The following is a 22,782-nucleotide window of genomic DNA, read 5'->3' as shown; positions in this document are numbered from 1 at the left end:
AAATATGCCTCAAAGATATATGGTTTCATTTTTTTAAGTCTTAGTAATGTCCTAAAATAGCTGGTCACTGTAGTTTTTAGAATGTTATTCAAACAGGACGAAATACTGCATTTGTTGGGGACTATTTTCAGCAACGGATGAATCCATATTTGGTGTGCTAGTGAGTATTTCTGGCGGCAGGACAGTGTGTGGGATTGAATTTAAATAAACTAGCTTGTATGTTCATGGTTCATGAAGGAACATGTCACCCAGTGCAACAGTGTGACTCATTGATGTGTTTTTAATAGTTTTTGGACAACAACAGAGCTCTATGGCACAGAGGAATAAGATATATCAGGCTTTGATTCACACACAATACTTGTAAGTAGATTAATTCATTGTCAGTTTGGGTCTGCACATGAGATTTGGTGAAGAAAAACTTTAAATACTATCAGACTCATTCTTTAAAGTGTAAAGCAACTAAAAACAGGTCACTAGTACCATTGACAAACTGGCAACTCAGTGCATCAACACGAGGCCTATGGGATCTAAACGTCTGTTGTGTCAGAATGGATTGGTCATAGCAAAGACGTAGGCCACAGGCAACTGCAGTCCGATGTTGACAATATGCCATTTTCCCATGCCTAATGCTCCAATAACCAACCCTGCTAAAGTACCCAAAGTGCCTGGCCATGAGGACCACCGCCCCGCCATGGCTGCCACTGCACCCACTGACACCCCTACTGCCCCCACCACCCCCAGCAGTGCTCCAGCTTTCCCTCCTTCTCCCAGCACAGGAGCTAAAGTCTCCACCCCAGCCAGTAAACCCCCCGCCACCAAAGCTGCCCCCACTATGACTTTGCTGTCTCCAGCTGCTCGCCTCACCAGTGGCCCACCCACAGTAGCCCCCAGACCCAGCTGGCACAGCTTCGCCCCAAAGAAAGCTGTGTTCAAAGCTTCCAGAGAGGATTGGTGATTCATGCGAGCACTGATGGTTTCTCTGGACTGACTCTGCCCTGCCGCTCGCATCTTCATGGCAGTTGTTACAACCACCTGTCCAGCATGTAGGGTGAGCATGGCAATGACAAATGTTGCGAGCATTCCCATGCATCCTACCAACATCCAGAACTTAAAGTCAGATGACTTCAGAAGCAAATAAGCTATGATTGCAACCAAAGCCAGAAGCACTATAAACACAGACTGGTGGCCTCCATAACCAAACACCCCAAACCCTGATGTTACAATGGCAACCACTGTCATAGGGATCCCTGAGAAAGCCAAGAAGTCCACATGTTTGACCACCACTGTGTTGATCCAGTCTTGGATGGTTCTTTGCTCCATCTGTGCCTCTTCACTCTCTGTCTTCTTCTTCTCTATTTCCTCTCTCTGCCTTCGCTCAGCAACCCACGTCGTCATGTGCTCCTTCCCGCTGGTGTTCCCTCCCTTCTCCAGTGTCAGGATCTTCTGCTCTATCTGCACAGCCACTCTCTGTCTCTGCTGCAACTCTGTAATCTCAATCTGTTCCCTCTCCCTGACCCAATCTGCAGATCCCAGCGTGCAACAGGCCTCTCCCTGCTTCCAGAGGAGCTTAAATACAAAGTGCAGGGGTGGTTTGAGCACAGTGAAAATGCCCAGTGCCCACAAAAGGCCCACCATGCCGTAATTCTTCACAATCCATTCAATAGCGACCCCAAGTGTGGCTCCGCTGAGTGTTGTCCCGAAAGCGCCAGCCAATCCTGCTGATGCCCACAAGCCAGCAGAGTCAGTGTGGGACGTTCCGCAGCTCCTCGTGGCCACAAACACTGAAGCTACTGCTGCTGCCAGAATCACACCAGCTACTACAGAGGTCATCGCTGTGGTCAGTGCTGTGGTTCCAATAAGAGTCCCCAATCCCAGAGCACCCACCATCCTGACTTCCTCTATCACTGGCTTCAGTAGACCAGATGAGGTCATCACAGACAAGGTCTTGTCCACTGGGTCCTCTGTGGCTCCAAGAATGCAGCCTCCCACTGCTCCCAGTGCAAACCCTACAGCGGCCTCCAATACAGGGCTCCGAGCTCCTAAAAAAATGACAAGAACAAAACTGTTTAACCATTTAAAATGATGTTGCATGTTCTTTTGTTTAATGGTAGCCTGTACTTATTATGTCCTTAATAATATTTTTCTGTGTGTGTGTGTGTGTGTGTGTGTTTTACGTCATTAGCAGGAGTAGAAGAAGATGGCATTACCGTGTCCGGACACTTAGACTGTGATTTTACACGCTATTACACAATCTTGGACCATGGCAATCTAGCATTTTACTACACATTGTACAAAAAATGTGTTTGACAAATAAAGATGTATTGATTTTCTTGATTTCTTGATTTGATTTTGAGTGGTTGCTCACACGATAATATATGAAATGTAAAACCCTTCAAAGACTGGATAAAGGTTGAGTCTTTAATGCATTAAATGATGCAGAATAGCAAAATTCTTATTCATTCAATTCAAATGTACTACTTAATTACTTGAATGCCTTTTGGTAGAGATTTGTGAGTGAGTAAAGTCACCACGTGTTTGTCACGCATGACATGCATTGCCTGCAGCCAGAGACTCTCAACAGACCGGTTGACCAGGTTTAACTAGCAGAGACCACGCTGCATGATTTCTATCTGTTCACATTCTGCATGTGACTCCAACACTTAATGACGTCAAACTCTGGCTGTAAGGGCTGAACAAGGGAACGAGAAACAATAGAATAAGGTAGGAATCATTTTCATGCTATTATTCTAACACCATAACATCAGTAAAAGACATAAAGGACATGAAAGCACCCAAAGCATAATGACAAAAGAAACACTTTTACACTGCTAACTGTCTTTTGTTAAGGACAATCAAAGCAAGACATTACACATCAGTCATTAACTCAGAGATAAATGTAGATGCAGATTTGGTAAGTGGGGATGTCTTTACCCAGTTTAGTCTGTCCCATATTGCTGAGATGGATAGCAAACTGAGGAATCCTCTTCCACTGAAGTTGTATCAGGCTTTCTACAGAACCGTCTCCAAAGGGACATGTGTGTCATGAAATGCAGTCCTCCTTTTTTCCTGTTTTTATGACAGCTGCCCATACAGGACACACCCACTACCAGTTTGTCCTTTCTGTATCCTCCCTCCAGGTGATCCTGTCCTAATCTCCACAATCTCTGCACCACACTGGTATTCAGTGTCACATGTGTGGCAGCATTCCTTTACTTATCTGTCATCTGTCATGGTTTCTCTACATCCTCTCTCATTGACTCCATCCTGTCAATCACTCTCTTACACCGGTTGTGAGCAGACTGCAGAAGATACTGAGTGATTTATCTTATGAAGTGCTGTCAGAGATAGTGGTGTTTCAGTTGAAAAGGTCATGGACTACATACTCATACAGAAAGCATTCAGAGTGCACATTATTTATTTATTTTAGATTTTAATAGAAATTGTCTTCAAACTTTGCAATAATAGGAAATCATGCTTATAATTTACAGTAAGTGAGCAAAGTTTATTTATATAACACCTTTCACAGACACCGGTCACAAAGTGCTTCACAGTCAAAGAAATAAAATCTAATACAATCAAAATAAATAAAAACAAAGACACCAGATAAAATATACAAGAAGAACAGGCATAACAGACAAATTAAAACATAAAAATACCACATGCTACCCAAATGTCTATCTGAACAGATGGCTTTTTAGCTGTTTTTTTTAGCAGTACAGTGTTATTAGTAGTATAGTAATGATATTTTCGGATAATGTGCATTTCCAAGCATTCACACTTTTCCAGAGATACACAGAAATTATAATTTACTACAATATTGTTACTCTTGTCCATAAGAGTAACAAGATCTGAACTAGAAGCTGTAGTGGGAAAAATATCAATAATTACAACAAAATCATTCTGAAGTATCTGTTTTAACATCACCACTAAATAAAAGAATGTTGTTTTTGCTCCATTAAAACATACATTAATCTATATTTTGAAACAAGTAAAATCCTGGTGATTATGAAAAAGTTATAAATAGACGTTATAGAAAAACAAAAGGATATAATTAGCATCCTCGGGACACATTAATTGCCTTCATTACTGCCATTAGGATTGCTATAGTAACTCCATAAAGTCCTTCAGAACCCAGAGCAGCTGTAAGGAGTCCAGCAGCCCCTAACACTGCGGTTCCCATCATCACCACACCAAGAACTGCAAAACTCAGTGCAGCCTCCAGTAACACAATCACTTCGCTTCCACTGACTTGTTCGATGGGAGTCTCTGAACTTTTCAGCAGCTCCTGGGCAAATGGCACAGCCAGAGGTACGACGATATTATTGAATGAGAATAAATCATTGTGAAGAGCCAAGAACACAACCCCAAACACCACCGCTGTACAAGACCAAAGCTGCTCTCCTGTTGACATGACGACAAGTCCCAGAGAGACCCCAGAAGCTCCAGCAAGGCCTGATATTAGTCCAAATACTCCTCCTGCACCAAAACACCACTCAATGAGACTGAGAAGAGGTATATGTTGGGCATCTACATCTAGAGTGTATAGGATCACAGCTGCAGGGACAGATATCCACAAAGACAGCGCTTCAGCTCTTTCTGCCTCCCTGAAACAAACTGACATCACTCCTAAAAGAGCACCAATCAGTCCAGTTAGCATCTCTAGCATGTACATCAAAGATTGGACTGTGTAAAAAGTTTCATTAAAAAATGGGTCTTCTTTAGAATAATTTTCAATCCCTCGTCCGAGGAGGAGTCCTGTCAAGAGTACCAGCAGAACAAAGCTGAGTGTTATGTATGTACTGGGCTCCCTGAAGGCTATTATATCAGCCAAGAAGCCCATCAGAAATCCTGTTGGGAGCAAAATCATGATGACAATAAATATTCCAAGTTTATTAGGATCAATAACCTGACCTGAGAAGACTCCAAGGTGCATTGTCATGAATGTCACAGCAAGAAAGGTCAGAATTCTTATTGGATTAGCTGCTACTTGCCGCTGTTGTTTATATATGAGGAATAAGGTGAGGCTGAGGACAAAGCCCATCACACAGAGACCTCTTAGTCCCAGAGTTATCATTGTCATGGAGGTTGATCCAAGGAGTGCTCCTGCAATTCCACATCCCATAAATGCAGTTAGCCCTACACAGCCTGTCTCCAAGAAAGGTCGAGTTTGCTGCTTCATCATAGCAGCACCAGATCCCATCACTATTCCACAGGCTACAGACAGGAAGGCCAGGGAAAGTCCAAAACACCCCAAGAGAGATGACAGTCCATCCAGACCTATGACTCTAACAAGACCATGAGCTTTAGGATACCAGGTCACAGCTATCACCTCCATTGCTTTCTCTGCTGCCAGGTTCAGTGCAAAGCTTGCAGCAGTCACCTTCAGCAGCACTCCCAGTATTAACTCTGGAGACACAAAGCAACATTTTTATTGACAAATATGTAATGTTCCCTTGTGCCTACATGTATGTAGCAGTATGTACTGTACACCATGAGTACAACAAATCACACTGTAAACAGAAGAATTAAAGCGTACACTTCAGGCTGTAATCTAAATTGTTATCAACAAATCTAATCTTAGTAAATCTCTCCATTGCCATATCCTCGCTAAATAACTTACCCATTCCGGTGGCTTTTTATTGGTCTGCACTCTACCAGTAAGCAAGTTCAAAAGTAAAACAAAAACTCAGTTGGTAAGAAGTTATGAGTAGGCTGAAAATGAAAGTGGAAGTTAAAATTTCACATATGACCAGTGTTTTAAAGGAGCCTGGCCCACAAAATATTTACCACTTAATCTCAAAGATGAACTCCTGATTTTATTATACCACCAAACTCTGCCCCCAAATCTGCTTTCTGTTTTTATGCCTCATACATCCATGACTTATAACTTAAAAAGTATCATTACATGTTACTGAGTTGTTTAATTAAAGGGATACTCCTTAGTGTTGCACTTCCAAATGGGGACCTCTCAAGAGACAGAGTGGGTAGTTAGCAGGCTGTTAAGTAGTTTTAGAGATCCTTACACATGACAACATTTTTGAGGTATGTCCTGCCTTGTGTTGACCTACAAAGCAAACATTATGCACATTTTACATCCTTTATATTAACTGTAACTTAATATGTAAATGTATTCATATGATTAGTCCCATAAGGTATATATAAGTCATATGTATAAATAGCTGATGATATTTTTGGAAAAAGCACATTTCTAAGCATTTACATTTTTCTGGAGCTATAAAGACATTTATTATCATAGTAATTATAATTGACCATGATTCTGTCACATGCAGATCATTTTTTTTCAGGATAGATTTATAAATCAAACGCATAAATCAATTTGAAAAATCTTTGTAATCAGGTAAAGTGATGACTTAATTAGTGTTCATGGAACACATCAGTTGCATTCATTACTGTAATTCGGATGGCTAGCATAACTCCCAGAAGTCCTTCAGGTCCCAGACACAGCTATACAAAGCCATAGACACAGCTATACTACTGGGTAGCAGTAACTCTTTTTACAAAAAGGCCCCCAACTCTTCCCCCAATACCAGTACTGCATAATAACAAAGTCAGTTTGGTGTTGATATGATGATAAATCCCAGAGACCCCTCAGGCTTCAGCAAAGCCTGATATTAGTCCAAATTCTTCCTTTGTTCCAAGGTACCACTCAGTGAGACTGTGAAGACATGTGTCATCTATAGAATCACTGAGACAGATATCCAAAAATATGCTTCAGCTCTTTCTGCCTCCCAGAAACAAACTGACATCACCCCTAAAAGAGCACCATACCATAGTATTAACAGAAGCCCACCTCAGGCCAAAATGTTACCATGGCTACCGATCAGACACAAAATTCAAATAAACTAAATTTTCTCCAAAATGGCAAGACATGAAACTACAGTTTTTATATAGAATAGAGAAAACACTTTAGGCTTTCAAAATATATAGCTCCTATTGGTCGTTGATATTGTTGAGAGAAAACAATCATTACAGTAGTGAAAAGGAGCTCTGTGAATCTGCACTGGATTGCTCCTCCTCAGCGACCGGATGTGTCAACAAACTGAATTTGAATTGTGAGAACCGAATGTGGAAGTGTCAAATACAGTTTCAGAGAAAACTAATTCAATTTCATAATATGACATTCAGTTTCAAGTTTATTTGAACTCAATCCTGAACTAATAAATTCAATTTCAAATTATGTGATTCATATTCAGTTTTTCAAGTTCAGCGATTAAAATTCAAATATAAATTATTTAAATTCAGTCTCTAGTGACACATATTTCTGCCCATACGACGCAAAGGTGAGATTTATCATACGTGTTTTCAAACAGTAGTTCTCGGCTTTACAAGAGAAACAACTGCTTGGGTTGGTAATGTTATGTTTGGTTAACTTCCTCATCTGTGAGAAAGAGCAACATGTGAACAGGCTCAGCAACAGCTTTTCATAAACATCATTAATGCGTCATCTACTAAATTATTTTATGCTTATAAATATTTTTTCAAAGTGTCTTATAAAAACAACATCGGAAATTACACATTTACAATGCATCTTGGCCGACTTCCGTTATTTAGCGGAAGTTGTGCCCGGAACGTTCACTGTAGTTGCACTTTGCGGAACTATTTCATTGTTACTCCACGATGGCAGCTGTGTTGAGGACACATGTGCAGACTTCTGCTGAATTAGGTATCGTGAATTCGTTGTTATGCCTGATAAAAAATCATTTTTTCGGCTCGGAGCTGTAAGCTAGCTGTTTCTCGCTGCATTTTATGCTGTATGAGCTAGAAACCAATGTAGCAATGTTAGCTAAGTTTTAAGTACATGTAAAAGCAACAGGAACACACTTAGCGTTCATATGGCAAAAATCGTCAGCTGTAATACATATATCAGGACTGGTTAGATATGATTATATCTTTAAAATGTGAAAACCCGTCGATTTAACCATCTTTAATTGTCGATATGCTCAGAAAAGATGACTTATAATGTTGTGTTTGCTACGTAAGTTTTCATTCCTTAAAAAGTGGTAACCTTACTTCTAACTTTTCATGTGAATTGACGTTAGTCTTTTGTCTAATGTTGGTAATACCATAGTCCTGTTGAAGCATGGCAGTGATATCAGTCCCATAATGTCAGTGTGAGACAGCAGTTGGCCCAGTGAATGAACGTGCTTCTCTGTGTGACTCAGGAGAAGACTCAGAGGACAACAGTGGGCAGAGTGACTGTGAAGGAGGGAGCAACAGTGAAATGTGGGATGATGCAGGAGAAGATGGCACAGATGGTGATGGAGGGAGTGACGGAGAGGAGGCAGAGGATGAAGATGCGGGTGAGGAGGAAGATGGTGACGACAGCAACGCCAACGCTGGATGGGCAGAGGCCATGGCCAAGATTCTGGGGAAGAAAACCCCAGAAAGCAAAACCAGCATCCTGGTGAAGAACAAAGAGCTGGACAAGATAAAGGAGAAGGAAAGAGAGGAGCAGCAGGAGAGAAAGAAACAGGTAATAAACACAGTGAAGGACTCTTGATAGTAATACCATACCTGCCAACACTCCTGATTTATGCTGGAGTCTCCCTATTTTTAACACTTTCTCCTGCTGTGCTCCCGATTGGCAATTACTCCCATTAATCCCCTGATTTTATGTTTTTTACCTTTTTCATTATCACAGCCAGTTTCTGGTACTGTACAGCATGTCTACACAGCTGTTCTCTGTGCAGCCAGTCCTTCATCCTGTCCTTCATCCTGTCCTCTGCTGCTGATGTGATTCACTGCTGCAGGTGCTGCTGGTAGAGAGAGGAGGGGCTGGTTTATCTCAGTTCAGTTTACAAGAATTTGCCTAATGTTAAGATACATGGCAAACTCAGATAAATGCTACATACAGACAGCTTTTGCTGTGGTGCACTGTGGTTGTGTAAAACATACCAGTGGTGGATGGGACATGTCAGGCAAGGCAGTTGAAAATATTGCTTTTCTACATGTTTACTAGTACTTATTGGCTTCTACTCACAAAGGTTTTGTTGCACTTACAGTAACGAGTTCAAATTGTTCAAACATAAATGTTGGCAGATATGTAATACACTTCTTCTGAATCACTAAAATCCACCAGTAAATTTGGCACACAAGTGATCCTCAACCAGTGCAGAACTGCAACGATTAGTCGATTAATGGGGCGGCTGTGACTCAGGAGGTAGAGCGGGTCGTCCACTAATCGGAAGATCGGTGGTTCGATTCCCGGCTCCTCCAGTCTGCATGTCGATGTGTTCTTGGGCAAAATACTGAACCCCGATTTGCTCCTGATGGCTGTGCCATCAGTGTGTGAATGTGTGTGAAGGGCTGAATGTGACTCGTAGTGTAAAATTGCTTTGAGTGGTCGGAAGACTAGAATGGTGCTATAAAAGTACAGTCCATTTACCATTGTTTGCCGACTATTAAAGTAATCGCCAACTATTTTAATAATTGATTCATTGGTTAGTCATTTTTTACAAAGAAAATTTTCATTCAGCATTCTCTGGTTCTAGTGTCTTAAATGTGAATATTTTCTAGTTTCTTTAGTCCTCTATCACAGTCAAGTGAATATCTTTGGGTTGTGGACTGTTGGTCGCGACAAAACAAGACAAATGATTGTTAGTTGCAGCCCTGAACCAGTGGTTCCCAACCTTTTTTCTTGTGATCTCTGAAAACAAAGCAGTCACAGGTAATGAGCTGTGTAGTTCATCCAAACACTGTTGGAGGCCAGAGGAAATTTTAATATATATTTTTCTTTTCCATCACCTTGTTACCCATCACATCTATCTTGGAACCCCTTGAGGAGGGTCTCGACCCGCACATTGGGAACCATGGTAGTAGAATATCCACTTCTATAACTGTGTGCTTTTCAAAATAAAGTCCCTCCTGTCAAAACCAGTGGCTGATATCAAATTTCAGGGATTCAACAAAACATTTAACAGTTACAAACATTGTAACAATCATTTTATTCAGTCACTGTTGCTCCCCCGTGTGTTTTGGCATCGGCTTAAAAAAATGACAAAAACTATCACTTAATTATCCAAATAGTTGCTGATTTAATTTCTGTCAATGGAGTAATCATTGCAGATCTACTGCAACGTTTGGTACATCTGTTGGAGTTGAATGTGAGAATGTGCTCGTGTCTGTGTACAACAGTTTGACAAGAAAAGAGCATGGGAGATGATGTGCAGAGAGAAACCTGATCTGGTGAAGGACCGTGAGACTGAAAGAGCTCTTCAGAGAATCGCTACCAGGTATGTGTGTGTCTTTGTCCCACGAAGCTCCGTTAAACATCTAGAAACGAGTGCGATTCCTGATCCCAGTTTGTATTTCTCCGCTCAGAGGAGTGGTGCAGCTGTTCAACGCCGTGAGGAAGCACCAGAAAACAATCGATGACAAGGTGAAGGAAGTCGGAGGCTCAGAGAGGAAGAAGGCCAAGATCCTTTCCTCTGTCTCCAAGAAGGACTTCATCGACGTCCTGAGGAGGACGGAAGGAAGCAGCGGAGTCACCGTCAAGACTGAAAAGGACACCGTAAGTTCAAGAATTCTTTTTTTTTGGTTTTCGATATTAAAAATCTCATAGAATTCCACTAAAAACCTTTTCAGAGTCAGAAGGATCCACTGGAGCGTTGAGTGTACAAACAAACTACCAGCACAGCAGGGGTTCCCAATCCCCCCCAGTCCTTTTACCAGTACCAGCCTCCGAACCAGTAGTGGAAGAATGCAACTCCACACTAACGGTCATGTGTCCAAACCAAACTATAATCCTGTGTCTGTAGATGGGCACTTTCCAGCCTTCTAATTACTCAGAAGAGAGCACAATACTAACAAACTGACCGACGATGAATGAAATAATGAGGCTTTGGACTCTGTGGCAGGTGCAACATGCATAAATACAGAAATAGCTTCAATAACCAACAGCAGAATAGAGCATCACCAAGACAGAATACTCATACATACATGGAGATGTATAAGCAATATGAACACCACAGCTGGTGCAGCCCAGTCTGCAGCAGAGGGGGCAGCTTCCAGAAGCTGGCCAATCAGAACAGAGCGGGCTCATCATGAGGGGGGGGGTCTGTTTCAGACAGAGGCTGAACTGAGGGGCTGGTAGAAGATAAATAAGGCAACGATATTCCTGTAGAGCTCCGGAATATAAATATAGACCTGCAAATATGCATGATACGTTCAAAAAGTGATATGATATGAATGAAAGTTGAACAGAGAGATTCTGACGCTATAAAAATGTAACAATGTAAACACACACATGAAACGATCATATCATCGCAACCCATCAGTGAGCAGGAAACAAGACTCTACTGTAGCCTCCACACCTATCTGAATGTCATTCTGCCAGCCTTTCACTCCCTCAACTCCTCCACATTCTGACTGATAGGTCCAACTTCTTAGCTCTTTTGTTTTCAGTGGATGGTTTACCGTTCACTCAACCTGTCCATTGCAACCCTCAAATAGTCTGAATACAAATGAGCACCTGACAGTCACAACACTGTGATAGGAATTGTCATAAACAGTAGAAAGTCAGAGTAGACCTTTCTACAGGTTGACCACGGAGCACAACAAGCAAAAAAAAAAAAAATCCAATTTCTTCAATTTTTGAAATTCTTTTGAGCACCATTCTTGTGACATTTTGGACGAATGCATCGGGTGCTTTTTCATTCAGTTTGACACTTGTGATAGCACCTGTAGGCTGCTGATGGTCGGGTGTGTTTGATTTGGCTCACCTAGCGTGCTCCGGGGGTGGTATATTAAATCAATGATTAATTAAACAACCATCGTTACACTGAGGTATGCCAACAAAAACCTTTCACAAGCTGACCCCCCGGAGAGCCCAGGCCCTAACACCCCATGATGCTCCCTCCACCAGCACTCGGAACATTTGTTACCGGCCAAGAGGAGATCATATGATTCACCAAAAGAAGAAATGAATAATAATCTAACATGAAGGCTGATTTGGCAGTAAATACAATGAGCACTCACTGTTATGTCCCTCTGTCTCTCTCAAACAATGTCACTGATGATTTTGCGTCAGAATCTCTCTGTTCAACTTTCATTCATATCATATCACTTTTTTGAATGTATCATGCATATTTGCAGGTCTATATTTATATTCCGGAGCTCTACAGGAATATCGTTGCCTTATTTATCTTCTACCAGCCCTTCATGCAGCCCCTCAGTTCAGCCTCTGTCTGAAACAGATCCCCCCTCATGATGAGCCCGCTCTGTTCTGATTGGCCAGCTTCTGGAAGCTGCCCCTCAGCAGACTTCCTGAGACTGCGTCAGCAAACAACAGCAAAAGAATTTTACTTTTCTTTTCTTGTTCTTTCCTTGAAATGAAAACTTCTCACATCCATCTGTACTTGTTGGAGCTATCATGTTGGATCCTTATCCAGAATATGAGAGCGGACGACCTCAGCAACAAAGATTATAGAACAGATGGCAGTGTTAGTTCTGTACATGAGCAACGAGACATCATCTCATCAGGAAAGTAAAAAAAACGTTGCAAACAAAGCTGTTAGGGCAGCTGAAACCTGGGCTTTGTCTTGCAGGGAGCGTTTTTACATTAGAGGTTGAGGTTTAGTGAAAATCCAGATGTTATTGTGAAGAGGGGGTCAGTGGCGTCTGTACTGCCTACGTAAACTAAATTCCTTTGGAGTAGATTCAGAGAATACTGATGTTTTCTTCCTCTTTAGTGAAAATAAAACTTTTTAATTTATTTGCTGGTTTACATTCCTTCGTCCGATTGCAAGGTGATGACATCATCACTGGCAAAAAACAAAGATCCCTCGTACAGCTTCATACTGAAGAGAGAAGATAAGATGATCCTCTATGACTGATGGAGGCTGATGTGTCGTCAAATGTCTTATAGATCAACTGTGTGTAAAACAAACTGAAGGACATTTGATTTGATTCCAGAAGCCGTTAGACTTGTGAACAGCCTGATAGATGCACTCTAGATATTTTTTAACATGAAGAGCCTTTGTGGTGTTTGATGTTGTCTAGCTGTGGACTGGCTATATATATATATATATATATATATATATATATATATATATATATATATATATATATATATATATATATATATATATATATATATATATATAGGTAATGTGCTAGTGCTTCAGTGTCGTTGCTTTTTAATGAATCAGGCACATGTCTTCATGTCTTCAATGATCTCACTAGAGCTGCAACAAATAGTCAATTAAGCCTGAAACTATTTTCATAATTGATTAATTGTTTGGAATCATTTTTTAGAGTCCAAATTCTCTGCTTCCAGCTTCTGAAATGTCAATATTTTGTTATATAATATTATGTTACTTTGGTCCTCTTTGACAGTAAAGTGAATATTTTTTGGGGACAGAAGATATCTGAGGACACCAACTATTGGAAACAGCATTTGACACGTTTCACCATTTTCTGACATTTTATAAACCAAACAAAGAATCGATTTTAATCAAGAAAATAATTGACAGATTAATCAATAAAATGAGTTGTAGCTCTAGATCTCACACAGAAAAGCAGGAAGAGAAAAAAACAATATTGGCTGTTTTTAGTGTGACTGTCAAACATGGCACCGCCTCACAAGAGTGTGATTTCACTCAGTGCTCACACGGTGTCACTGTTGCCTTTTTTTTTTTAGAAAGTGTTGATGAGACATGTAAGCAGAGCTGGAAGCACTCAGTAACACAGCTGAACCTAAAGCATTCACTACACACTCTTAACATTTCAAATAGCTTTCTATGTGCTGCTGACCCTGTGTGTCTCGTGTGTGTGTGTGTGTGTGTGTGTGTGTGTGTGTGTGTGCGTGCAGGGTGCGGCTGCAGAGGAGAAGCCCGCCTGGAGCGTCCTCAGAGACGACTTCATGATGGGAGCCACTATGAAAGACTGGGACAAAGACAGTGATGGAGAGGAGGCTGAGGCACACACAGGAGGAAGAGATGCAGAGGACAGTGACTGACATCATCCATACAGACTGAAGGGACTGTGATGCCCTCAATCCCTGAACAGTGTCCTCCTCCTCCTCCTTCACATGTCTGGATCTGGAAATGAATACTTGGGGATAAATAATGTAGTAAATCCCAGCTCTTTATCAGTTTGGGTTCTGCATAGAATGGATGGAGAAAGTTTGGAAATTGTGTCCCTTACTGATATTTGTTGATATATCCTGCAGAGGTGGTACACTAAAAGAGTGTAAACAGGATGTAAAATATATATATTGAGAGAGCAGGAAGTGTGAAGGAGCTCCTCACTGTGGAGCTGCAGGTTCTGAGCTCCTGTGTGGATTCCGTTTGCTCCCGTTTTGTGTACAACTATTTTATTATTGAAAGAGCTTTGACTGTGTCAACCCTGTAAATAAGAATGTTTTGTACAGTGCTGGTTGAATAAACAGCCAATTCACATATTGTCTTTTAACTGGAGTCAGTCCTGCTCTCAGTGAAGGAATGTAAATGCTTGATTGACTACATGTACGTCGGTTGTCTTGATACACTTCTCACATGCCACATGTGATGCTGGCCGTGAACCTCTTCCTCCGTCTGTGTCAGATAGGGATCTCTTCATGGTCAGAACGGAGAGAAGGAATAATAACGGTGAGCCATAACTCTTTGAATGTGCATACAGCGTGTTAGTACTGTATTCAGAGGAAGAATTCTAAACCTCTCTTTTGGGTTTGAGCCTTCACAAGAGGTCACAAGATACATAAATCTGAGGTGTTGTGTGATGATTAACAGCACAGGAGTGCAGAAACAAATATGTCTGCTACACAAAATTTATATTTCAGACTGTTCTATAATTGTTGCTTTTTTTTCCCCTCATGAATTACTCGATCATTTTATCTCTTTATTATCTTTAGGCCTCTAAAAACTATTTTGATAAAGTGACAGAATACAACCTGTACGTGGAAGTGTATCACAGACATTGTTTCATTTTAGGGGTTTAGGAACCACTGCTGTTAGTCTGTCTCTCAATACTTCCTGATTTCCTGTCTGTTACACCCAGCTCCAAGCTGATTGGTTCCCACTGAAGAACATAAATCCTTAAAAACATGTTTAAAAAAAAAAGTCTCAGTAAATTCCTTAAACAGCTGCTCACTGTAGTTTTATCAAATGTTACTTGAACAGGAGGAAATAATGCATTTTGTTGGGGACTATTTTCAGTGGTGGATGAATCCACGTTTGATATTCTAGTGAGTATTTCTGGTAGCAGGACGGTGTGTGTGTGTGTGTGTGTTCATGGTGATGAAGGAACATGTTACCCAGTGCAACAGTGTGACTAATCAATGGGGGTCAATAAGATATATCAGGCTTTGATGTTAGTAGATCAGTTGGTCTCACCAGATGACTTTAAACAGAGTTGTTTGTAATGTGATAGTATGGTATAACATGTGAATGCAGTATTTGAATATCAGCAGGTTGCTGCTCTGGCAGTGACCCAGTGAGGTGACGTGGCGCTCACTTGTGCTCACTCCTCTCACTCTCTTGACTTGTTTTACTTCGGAGCTTCCTGTGTCTGGCCCTCGGCGGCAGCACAACCCATGGAAATATTTGCACAGGGTGTTATCGACAGAGAAGAGGGACGCAGGCGACGCGTTGGGCTGTCTGCACCGCGCTGGACGCTCGTCTGTCATGGCAACACTGCGGCCTGCCACTTTGGTATGCTGCCTTTTATCCTGGCCCCTGTTGACACACACATCCTGGGGAACGGGCCGCTGTTTCGCCTCATCTACCACCTCCACTCTGTCTCTGACACTTAGTATCCTCACTCTGGTCAAAGCCACCAGCAAACACTGACTTCTCACTCACTTTGTGACTCTCACACAAAATACCAAAAGCTGAAAAAATCCAGGTCAACTTGAAGGCGTCACATAAGGCCTGAGTCAAAGTAAGATTTGGCTGATAAATTGGCTCTGAAGGTATGGTTACATTAGCCTTCTGTTCAGTAAGAGAGGAATGCGATGACACACCGTCTGAAAGATGACCTTTCCATTTCTAAACACAGTGCATCAGTGTTGCAATTGGTCGAAAGTGTGAATCTGCAGGTCAAAGTTGAACAAAAGTGAGTCCGCTGGAGATCACACCGAAACAGGAAATGCCTGCTTGAATTTTTCCATCGTGCAGGCTTTAATATTGGTGAACAGGCAACAAAGCCAATAGTTTGAAGGGCGGAAGAATCATGTGACTGAACCTTTACTTCAGTGGTTTTGATCATCATTTCTATCAGTAATTCATGAATAGCTGAGATCTGGAAACACGGTAAGGACGAGGACTTCTGTCATAGCAGATGAGTCTGGTAATCTGTCTTCTAGGGCCCTGTGCCAAAACCTGACACAGCAAATCTGTGACTGGGTGTTGCAGTGTAGGAATACAGTTCATCGCAGATGGTGGCAGCATGTATGGATTGCAAGTACAGTGTTTTGATTTGATTACATAAACTGAAAAAGAGGAAATAAATTATATAATTGTGGAAGTGCAGCTCCCATGTGGCAGATGGTTGCTTTATGGGGCTCTGAGCAAAATGGGTTGGGGGGGGGGGGGGGGGGGGGGGGGGTGGTGGGGGGGGGGGGTGATGTACGGGTGAAACAAGTGTGAAACTTTCAACCAATTGAATTGAAAATTGTTGAATCATTGATTGTTGATTTTTTCCGTCAAAGTGCTCAACATTTAAAAGTGTACATATATTTAGATAGTGATAGTAATTAGCATAAAAGTTTGTACATTCACGGTGGCATGACAACTGAGAAAACAAGATCTGCCCATGAAGACTGCATGTTATAGTTGAAAGCTCCAGAACAACTCAATAAGTGGCCCTTGAGTTGAAAGTAAAAAAAATAAATTTAAAAATCACTGAGTCAAAAATCCAAGATCTGTATTCATCATAAGACTCTGTGTGGTAAGGAGAGAGAGTCTTAGAAGTGCATATGTTAGTAAAGTTGTAATAAAGTGAGAATAATGCTGGTTTGATCATTTCAAACCTTTGTACAGATTTGATTGGGACTGAGTTCATCCAACTCAGGTGCTGAAAACATAAAATGCTAGTCCCATGGTCTTCTTGTGTGCTGCTAAAGCAGTTTTCTTTGTGTGGAACAGGTGTTGGAAGGGACGTTCTGCATGAGACACACACACACACACACACACACACCTCAGTAATCTTACATCTGTCTGTGTGGGTACTGATTTAGTGACAACATCTGGTCTACAGCAGCCTCTGGATGCATAGAGTCAGTGAGCGGCTGTCAGAGCTGATGGATGGCCGGCTGTGGTTGGGCAGAGTGTGGAGGGCCAGCACCAGACCTTGGCAAATAATGAAAAAAGTGGGATTTTCTGAGGGGTGTGAGTGTAAATCAAGCTGGTTACACAGCAGGCTCAGAGAGCGCACAGAGGAGAAGGTGGAGGTGCACACAGTGGAGACAGTCCTGCCCAGTGATATTTTTTGACATGAGCCAATCAGCTGACAGAGACAGAGAAGACCTCCTGCTCCATGGATTTGGCTGAGTCTTCGCTGAGGCACCTGTCGTGGGCTTAACAGTGTTTCCAGACTCCGATCAGGAGCTCTGATTGTGCTGCAACATACACCGCCGCAGCCAATCAGCTTTTAACATGTTTAAGAGCTCTGCTCCACCTGTTGCTTTGAAACATGACAAGAATTGACATGGGAGGGAGGACAGTGAATGAGAAGATTGAATGAATGAATGGGTGAGCAAATAAAGAATGAGAAAACAAAACAAATAGCCGATTACAATGAAAGGTAAAGGTATTTTGTGTGTGTGTGTAGGAGCTAGTGAAAGGCACATGGGTAAGTGGGTTTATACCTTTGTCGTTACATTTCAGGGGGAAATATTTGCACTTTTACCTCCAAAACATTTATTTCACAACTTTAATTGTTGTTGCAGATTCAGGTTTTACATGCAAAACATATGATCATCTTTTATATCAATACAATGCATTATAATATTTTTTTCTTTTACCAAACAATTTAAAAATAAGTAAAAAAACAAAACTTATATTAGCCCACATTCTGCAGGACTTTTATTGTAATGGAGTGTAATTCCATTGTGGTCTTGATCCTGCTGGATCCTGCACTGAGAACACTTCCAGAGCTGTACTGACCACTGAGGACACTGAGCTAATGCCATCAGTATTTCTTCTTGTTCATTGTAATCACATCATGAGAGTTTGGAAACAATATGAAGATTTAATTGTAATTACATTTTTTTAACCTGCCTGTCTTTAATCAATATTTTAGAGATACACTCTTCAACAAAACAAAAACACAATACTAAGGAGTGGAATATGATGGTAGGTGAGAGCATGTACACACACATATCCGTTCACACAGATTATAGCAGCTTGTACATACTAATAAAATAGCCTCTCCTTACCATGTTCACCTTCCTCTGATGGAATTATAAAATGTAACAGGAACCTCTACGAATTTCTGAGGCAGAAAACGAGAGGGATATTTCTCTCTGCTGACAAATCTCCAGAAGTCTCGGTCTGACCGGCTTTAAGACCCAGCGTCACGACGCACCAGGAGCCAATGAGCCATTAGCCGTTGCAGCGCTGTCCCAATGGGCACAGCGAGCACTCCTATTTACAATAAATCGTCTCGTAACGTGGAATTGAAGGGGTCCCCTGCTCCGACAGTGCATGACCACAACCTCGGTTTGAAGCGGGCGGAGGGGGGAGCACGTGGTAACATTAGTCCCTTATAAATCTCCTACAAGCAGCCACTGCTGTCCGCTTGGCACGCGTAAAAGACGAGCCGTTGCCCAACTAGATGGGGTGAGGGACGACGCGCAAAAGCGCTCTGCATCACATCGAGGGGAAGCTCCGAACTGTTTTTTTACCAAGTGGCTTATAAAGGAAAACGTTTTCATCGTGAAATTTCAACTCTATGTGGATCTCTGATTTCGCCAGAACGTGTTAAGCCACCACAGAAAACGTTCGCACCTTGCGTCCCTGCTCAACGCCAGGACTGCGTTTTGGGGCTTTGCTTTTCTAAAACACGTTTGTGATCTGTTTTTGATCATAAAAAAAAGCAATGAATCGCTTACCAAGACTCTGAAGTTTAACAGACAGAAGTCTCAGAGCTCGGGTTGGTGTCGGTTGAAGTGCGGTTGGAGAGCTGCGAGCTGAGCGCTCTGATGTGGTGGAGGTGTGCTAAGTCCCGCAGGCTACACGGCTGTGCGTCTCGCTGACGATAACCCCTCAGCTGTTTTTCATTCTCCTGTTTTCAACCAGATATTTCAGACCCGTTTGATGGCCGCACGTCCAGCTCTGCCAACACTCAGCTGCATCTTTACGCACTCTCGGTGTGCGTTCACTGCCAGCCGGGAATAGGTCGGTGCGATCTCTTCTGACCGTTTCTTTTTGTGTCTACTCAGTTGAATGGATTTTCAGATACACTTGACTGAAACTGGGGAATCAGAACAATACGATTTTCAAGTATCATTTCGGGGCCAGTTGGCTCGTGTGCGTAAATGCTCTCTACTTTTGAACCGTTTTGATTTTTGCTCAAGAAATGAGTCTTCCTGGTGACATTTAAATCGCCCCGGTGAATATTTTCCTCAATCTGTTTTTTTCAAATCGAGATTTGAAGACGTTGGCGGAGAAGATGAACCTGTGTATCGTCAGTCTTCTCCTCACTTTGGATTTAGCCACCGTGGCGCTCAGTTTGTCCACATGCAGCACGCTTGACATGGATCAGTTCAAGAAGAAGCGCATCGAGGCCATCCGAGGGCAGATCCTGAGCAAGCTGAAGCTCACGAGCCCCCCGGAGGACTTCCCCGAGCCCGAGGAGGTGTCCCGAGACATTGTCGCCATTTACAACAGCACCCGGGACCTGCTGCAGGAGAAGGCGAACGAACGGGCGGCTACGTGCGAGCGACAGCGGAGCGAGGAGGAGTATTACGCCAAGGAGGTGCACAAGATCGACATGCAGCCTTTCTACCCGTCAGAGAGTAAGTGTGTGTGTGTGTGTGTGTGTGTGTGTGAGTGAGTGTGTGCGTGTGCGTGTGTGTGCGCGCGCGCGTATGTGCACACGCACACGTGTAGGCCCTTAAATGCCCTTACTGATGTTACTTGAGTGTGAAATTTAAAAGCCTTGCATACACACAGTCCCAAATAGCGTCTGTGCGTGGTCACGTGTGTTTGTAATTGTTTTTGGAAAATCCGTCCCATCATGCTCTCCTGGATGAGTGCAGGGGAAAACAGCCAGAAAGGAGAGTTGGAGCTGAACTGCAGGCATCAACAACTCTGCAGTCTGAGCTGAACTTCCCCTCCTCTTCCTCAGAGTGCAGCCAAGTGCATGGCCATCACCAGAGCCAGAAGCCCCCAAATGTTCAATAAATCCTGGAGCTGTACGCTCAGTACTGTGCAGCATTAGATCTGTTAACTAAAATGTTTAACATCACCTCCAGAAAGCTGCATTCAGACTGTGAGTTTAAGCTTTGTTGACCTGTTAGAGAGCCCTGGCCTCTACTACTACTACTATGCCTCCATCTCAATTTCTGCCTCCATCCCTATGTTTAGAACTAATTTATACCAAAATAATAGTCCTCATGAAAACTGTTAACAGTGAGGTCTGTGGATTGTCCAGAGTTATTGGGACTCTGGTTCTGGGAAGATTATGATGTTTGTTGATTTTTTTAAGTGTACCACAAATTAAACTGCATTGTACTGAGGTGGAGGCAGAAATCTAAAAACCTGAACAATAAAAAAACAAAACCCTGTAATTGGATAGATACCACCAGAGGGGAGTGAGATTTTATTTTTTTGTAATTTGGTGAACTATCACGTAAAGGCATATTTACTCCCACTTTCCTCCCCTCAGTTGATCAAGTTCCATCCCCAAAACTCTCACTCAGCTGACTCAGTCCCTTGTGCACCAGCATCACAGCTGTGTACAATATACCGGACAAACCAGCCCTGCAGTACACTGCTGTCTGTCTCTCTGCTTTTCTCTGTGCTTGAACTTCACACGGCAAAGGTTAAGGTAAAGCATCACGGAGGAGATCATTCTACTGGTGATTTCATGTAGAAGCGGCTGCGTATTGCAGCTTTAAAAGACGAAGGGAGTGAACTAAACACAGTATTGTTTTCAGATTTCTAAATGTAATGTTGGTACTGACATCAGAATGGTGGTATCACAACAATGACTTGCAAAGACAAGTTGTTATTGTACTGTGTATTGTGAGCAGTTAGACACAGACCACAATGATCCAAGAATTGTCCTAAATTTAAGTTTGTCTTCAACAATCACACAAACTCACGCAATCTCATTTCACCCAAGCTTTTATTTACAGCAGTTTCACATTTCAAGTCAGAGAGTCCAATACACAACGCAGTTAGTTAGTTAGTTAGTTAGTTAGTTAGTTAGTTAGGGTATTGACTTAAATATCACAATACAAATATGCAAGCACAATGGCTGCATTTCATACATGTTATATACAGCAGGGCTAGAGGGGAAAACAAATACTTTATTTGGATGTGCACAGATAATGTGCCCCATATTTTGTCAGTAATATTTGTCCTCTTCCAACCTTTCACCTGATTGACACAATATATCACAAATATCACATCACTACACACACTATGCTAGAATGAGCACAGGTAGTTTAAGTTTGATATTCAGACATTCAGCAAAGGTTCATCGTTCACCATTTTTCATTAATTGTGCAGTGTCATTGTTTTTTTTGTTAATAGCTTTCTTATTTTCTATCATATACACTTTAAACCAAGTACATTTTCATCTGGGCATCTTCCATTACATACACAACCTCCAGTTTTTGAAGAAAATCATGCAATTTGGCCCCCATGCTGAGCCAAGCTAACACATTCCAAAGTCTGTCCACTGAACACAGAGACCAGACTCATCTGACAGTGAACCAACCGACTCTCAAAATGACAAAGTAACAGAGCGTTATTGGCATCAGTAACTGTAATTTCCGGAAGTCAAATAATAATCCCTTACACTACTCATTACTGAAAAAGTAATGACATTACTATTCCATACTGTTAATGAGCCATTTGTCCTTGTGAACAGTGTTTGTATGTAGCTGTTCCAACTTATCAGCTTCTTTCCCTTTGGCGTCCTGGAATATGTTTTCTGCACAAGGTGACATAACAACGAGTCATTGACATGTGGTGTGACTACGCTTTGTTAAAATTTTCAGATTTTATCTGAAAAAAAATGGTGGAGTGTGCCTTTATTAATTTACATCAATGTCTACCCTAAAATGTGATTAAACTGTTACAACTGAACTACTCCTATGTATGGACTTGTGTAGAATAATGCCCAACGTGAGGGGTTTTCCAATCCTCACTGACTGAACTAAAATGTGTGCTTACAAACCAAAAGGCTGTGTGTAAAAAAGCTTCGAGTTTGTGTGTATGACGTGTGTTTATCTGCTATAAGCAGTAATATACACTGACTGCAGAGGAAGCCATGTTTGTATAATAATCATTCAAGTAGAAGGTGTGGGTTCCTTTTCCTTCAGTGTTGCTGCTCTGTAGCTGACCCTGACCTTTGACCTCCCATGTGGAGAAGATGAATTTCCCCCTCAGCGGATCAAAAGCACATTAGAAAAAAAGGCATGGCTGTATAAACAAAATAATCATATTAAAAGAAACTGCGGAGCCATTAACCCAGATATGGTTTCCCTTCACATCAGAAATGTGAGCACATGAACTGAAGCAAAAATAAATTAGCACGACATTTTGTATGCCCTGAGGTGTATTTTGTGTTAAATGTTATCCTTGGCCC

General features: G+C 41.9%; 3 protein-coding genes across 4 annotated transcripts in view; 2 read left to right on the top strand and 1 right to left on the bottom strand.

The window, feature by feature from the left end:
- Window positions 1–543: 543 nt before the first annotated feature.
- LOC122987176 lies at window positions 544–3,027 on the bottom strand. Its single transcript, XM_044358912.1, has 2 exons — window positions 2,932–3,027; window positions 544–2,039 (listed from the first exon to the last, which is right to left on the bottom strand). Exons 1-2 carry the CDS (start codon window positions 2,948–2,950, stop codon window positions 544–546), a joined length of 1,515 nt encoding a protein of 504 aa, XP_044214847.1. The 5' UTR covers window positions 2,951–3,027.
- Window positions 3,028–7,576: 4,549 nt separating this feature from the next.
- rrp15 (ribosomal RNA processing 15 homolog) lies at window positions 7,577–14,420 on the top strand. 2 transcript variants are annotated; one of them, XM_044359956.1, is made up of 5 exons: window positions 7,577–7,684; window positions 8,184–8,494; window positions 10,156–10,253; window positions 10,342–10,531; window positions 13,832–14,420. In XM_044359956.1, the coding sequence occupies exons 1-5, from the start codon at window positions 7,639–7,641 to the stop codon at window positions 13,976–13,978; spliced, it is 792 nt and encodes a 263-aa protein (XP_044215891.1). In that variant the 5' UTR covers window positions 7,577–7,638; the 3' UTR covers window positions 13,979–14,420. The 2 variants fall into 2 exon arrangements, with proteins under 2 accessions (XP_044215891.1, XP_044215892.1); XM_044359957.1 differs by lacking the exon at window positions 7,577–7,684 and adding an exon at window positions 7,915–7,996.
- Window positions 14,421–18,581: 4,161 nt separating this feature from the next.
- Window positions 18,582–22,782, top strand: part of tgfb2 (transforming growth factor, beta 2) — a 56,718-nt gene continuing 52,517 nt past the window's right edge. The window contains exon 1 of the mRNA XM_044359154.1: window positions 18,582–19,978. Within this exon, the coding sequence (XP_044215089.1) occupies window positions 19,633–19,978 (346 nt within the window). The 5' untranslated portion in view covers window positions 18,582–19,632. The remainder of the gene's footprint in view (window positions 19,979–22,782) is intronic.

Source organism: Thunnus albacares, chromosome 8 (assembly GCF_914725855.1).
Source record: "Thunnus albacares chromosome 8, fThuAlb1.1, whole genome shotgun sequence".
In the NCBI taxonomy this organism is placed as follows: domain Eukaryota; kingdom Metazoa; phylum Chordata; class Actinopteri; order Scombriformes; family Scombridae; genus Thunnus; species Thunnus albacares.
The sequence above is the reverse complement of the archived record's forward strand: the minus strand, read 5'-3'. Positions and strand labels throughout refer to the sequence as shown.

Excerpts from the sequence above, each read along its gene's own strand:
- rrp15 (XM_044359956.1), top strand. The coding sequence starts at position 7,639 with ATGGCAGCTGTGTTGAGGACACATGTGCAGACTTCTGCTGAATTAG. Across the intron at positions 8,495-10,155 it reads AGCAGGAGAGAAAGAAACAG|TTTGACAAGAAAAGAGCATG; the intron begins GTAATAAACACA and ends TGTGTACAACAG. Across the intron at positions 10,532-13,831 it reads TCAAGACTGAAAAGGACACC|GGTGCGGCTGCAGAGGAGAA; the intron begins GTAAGTTCAAGA and ends GTGTGCGTGCAG.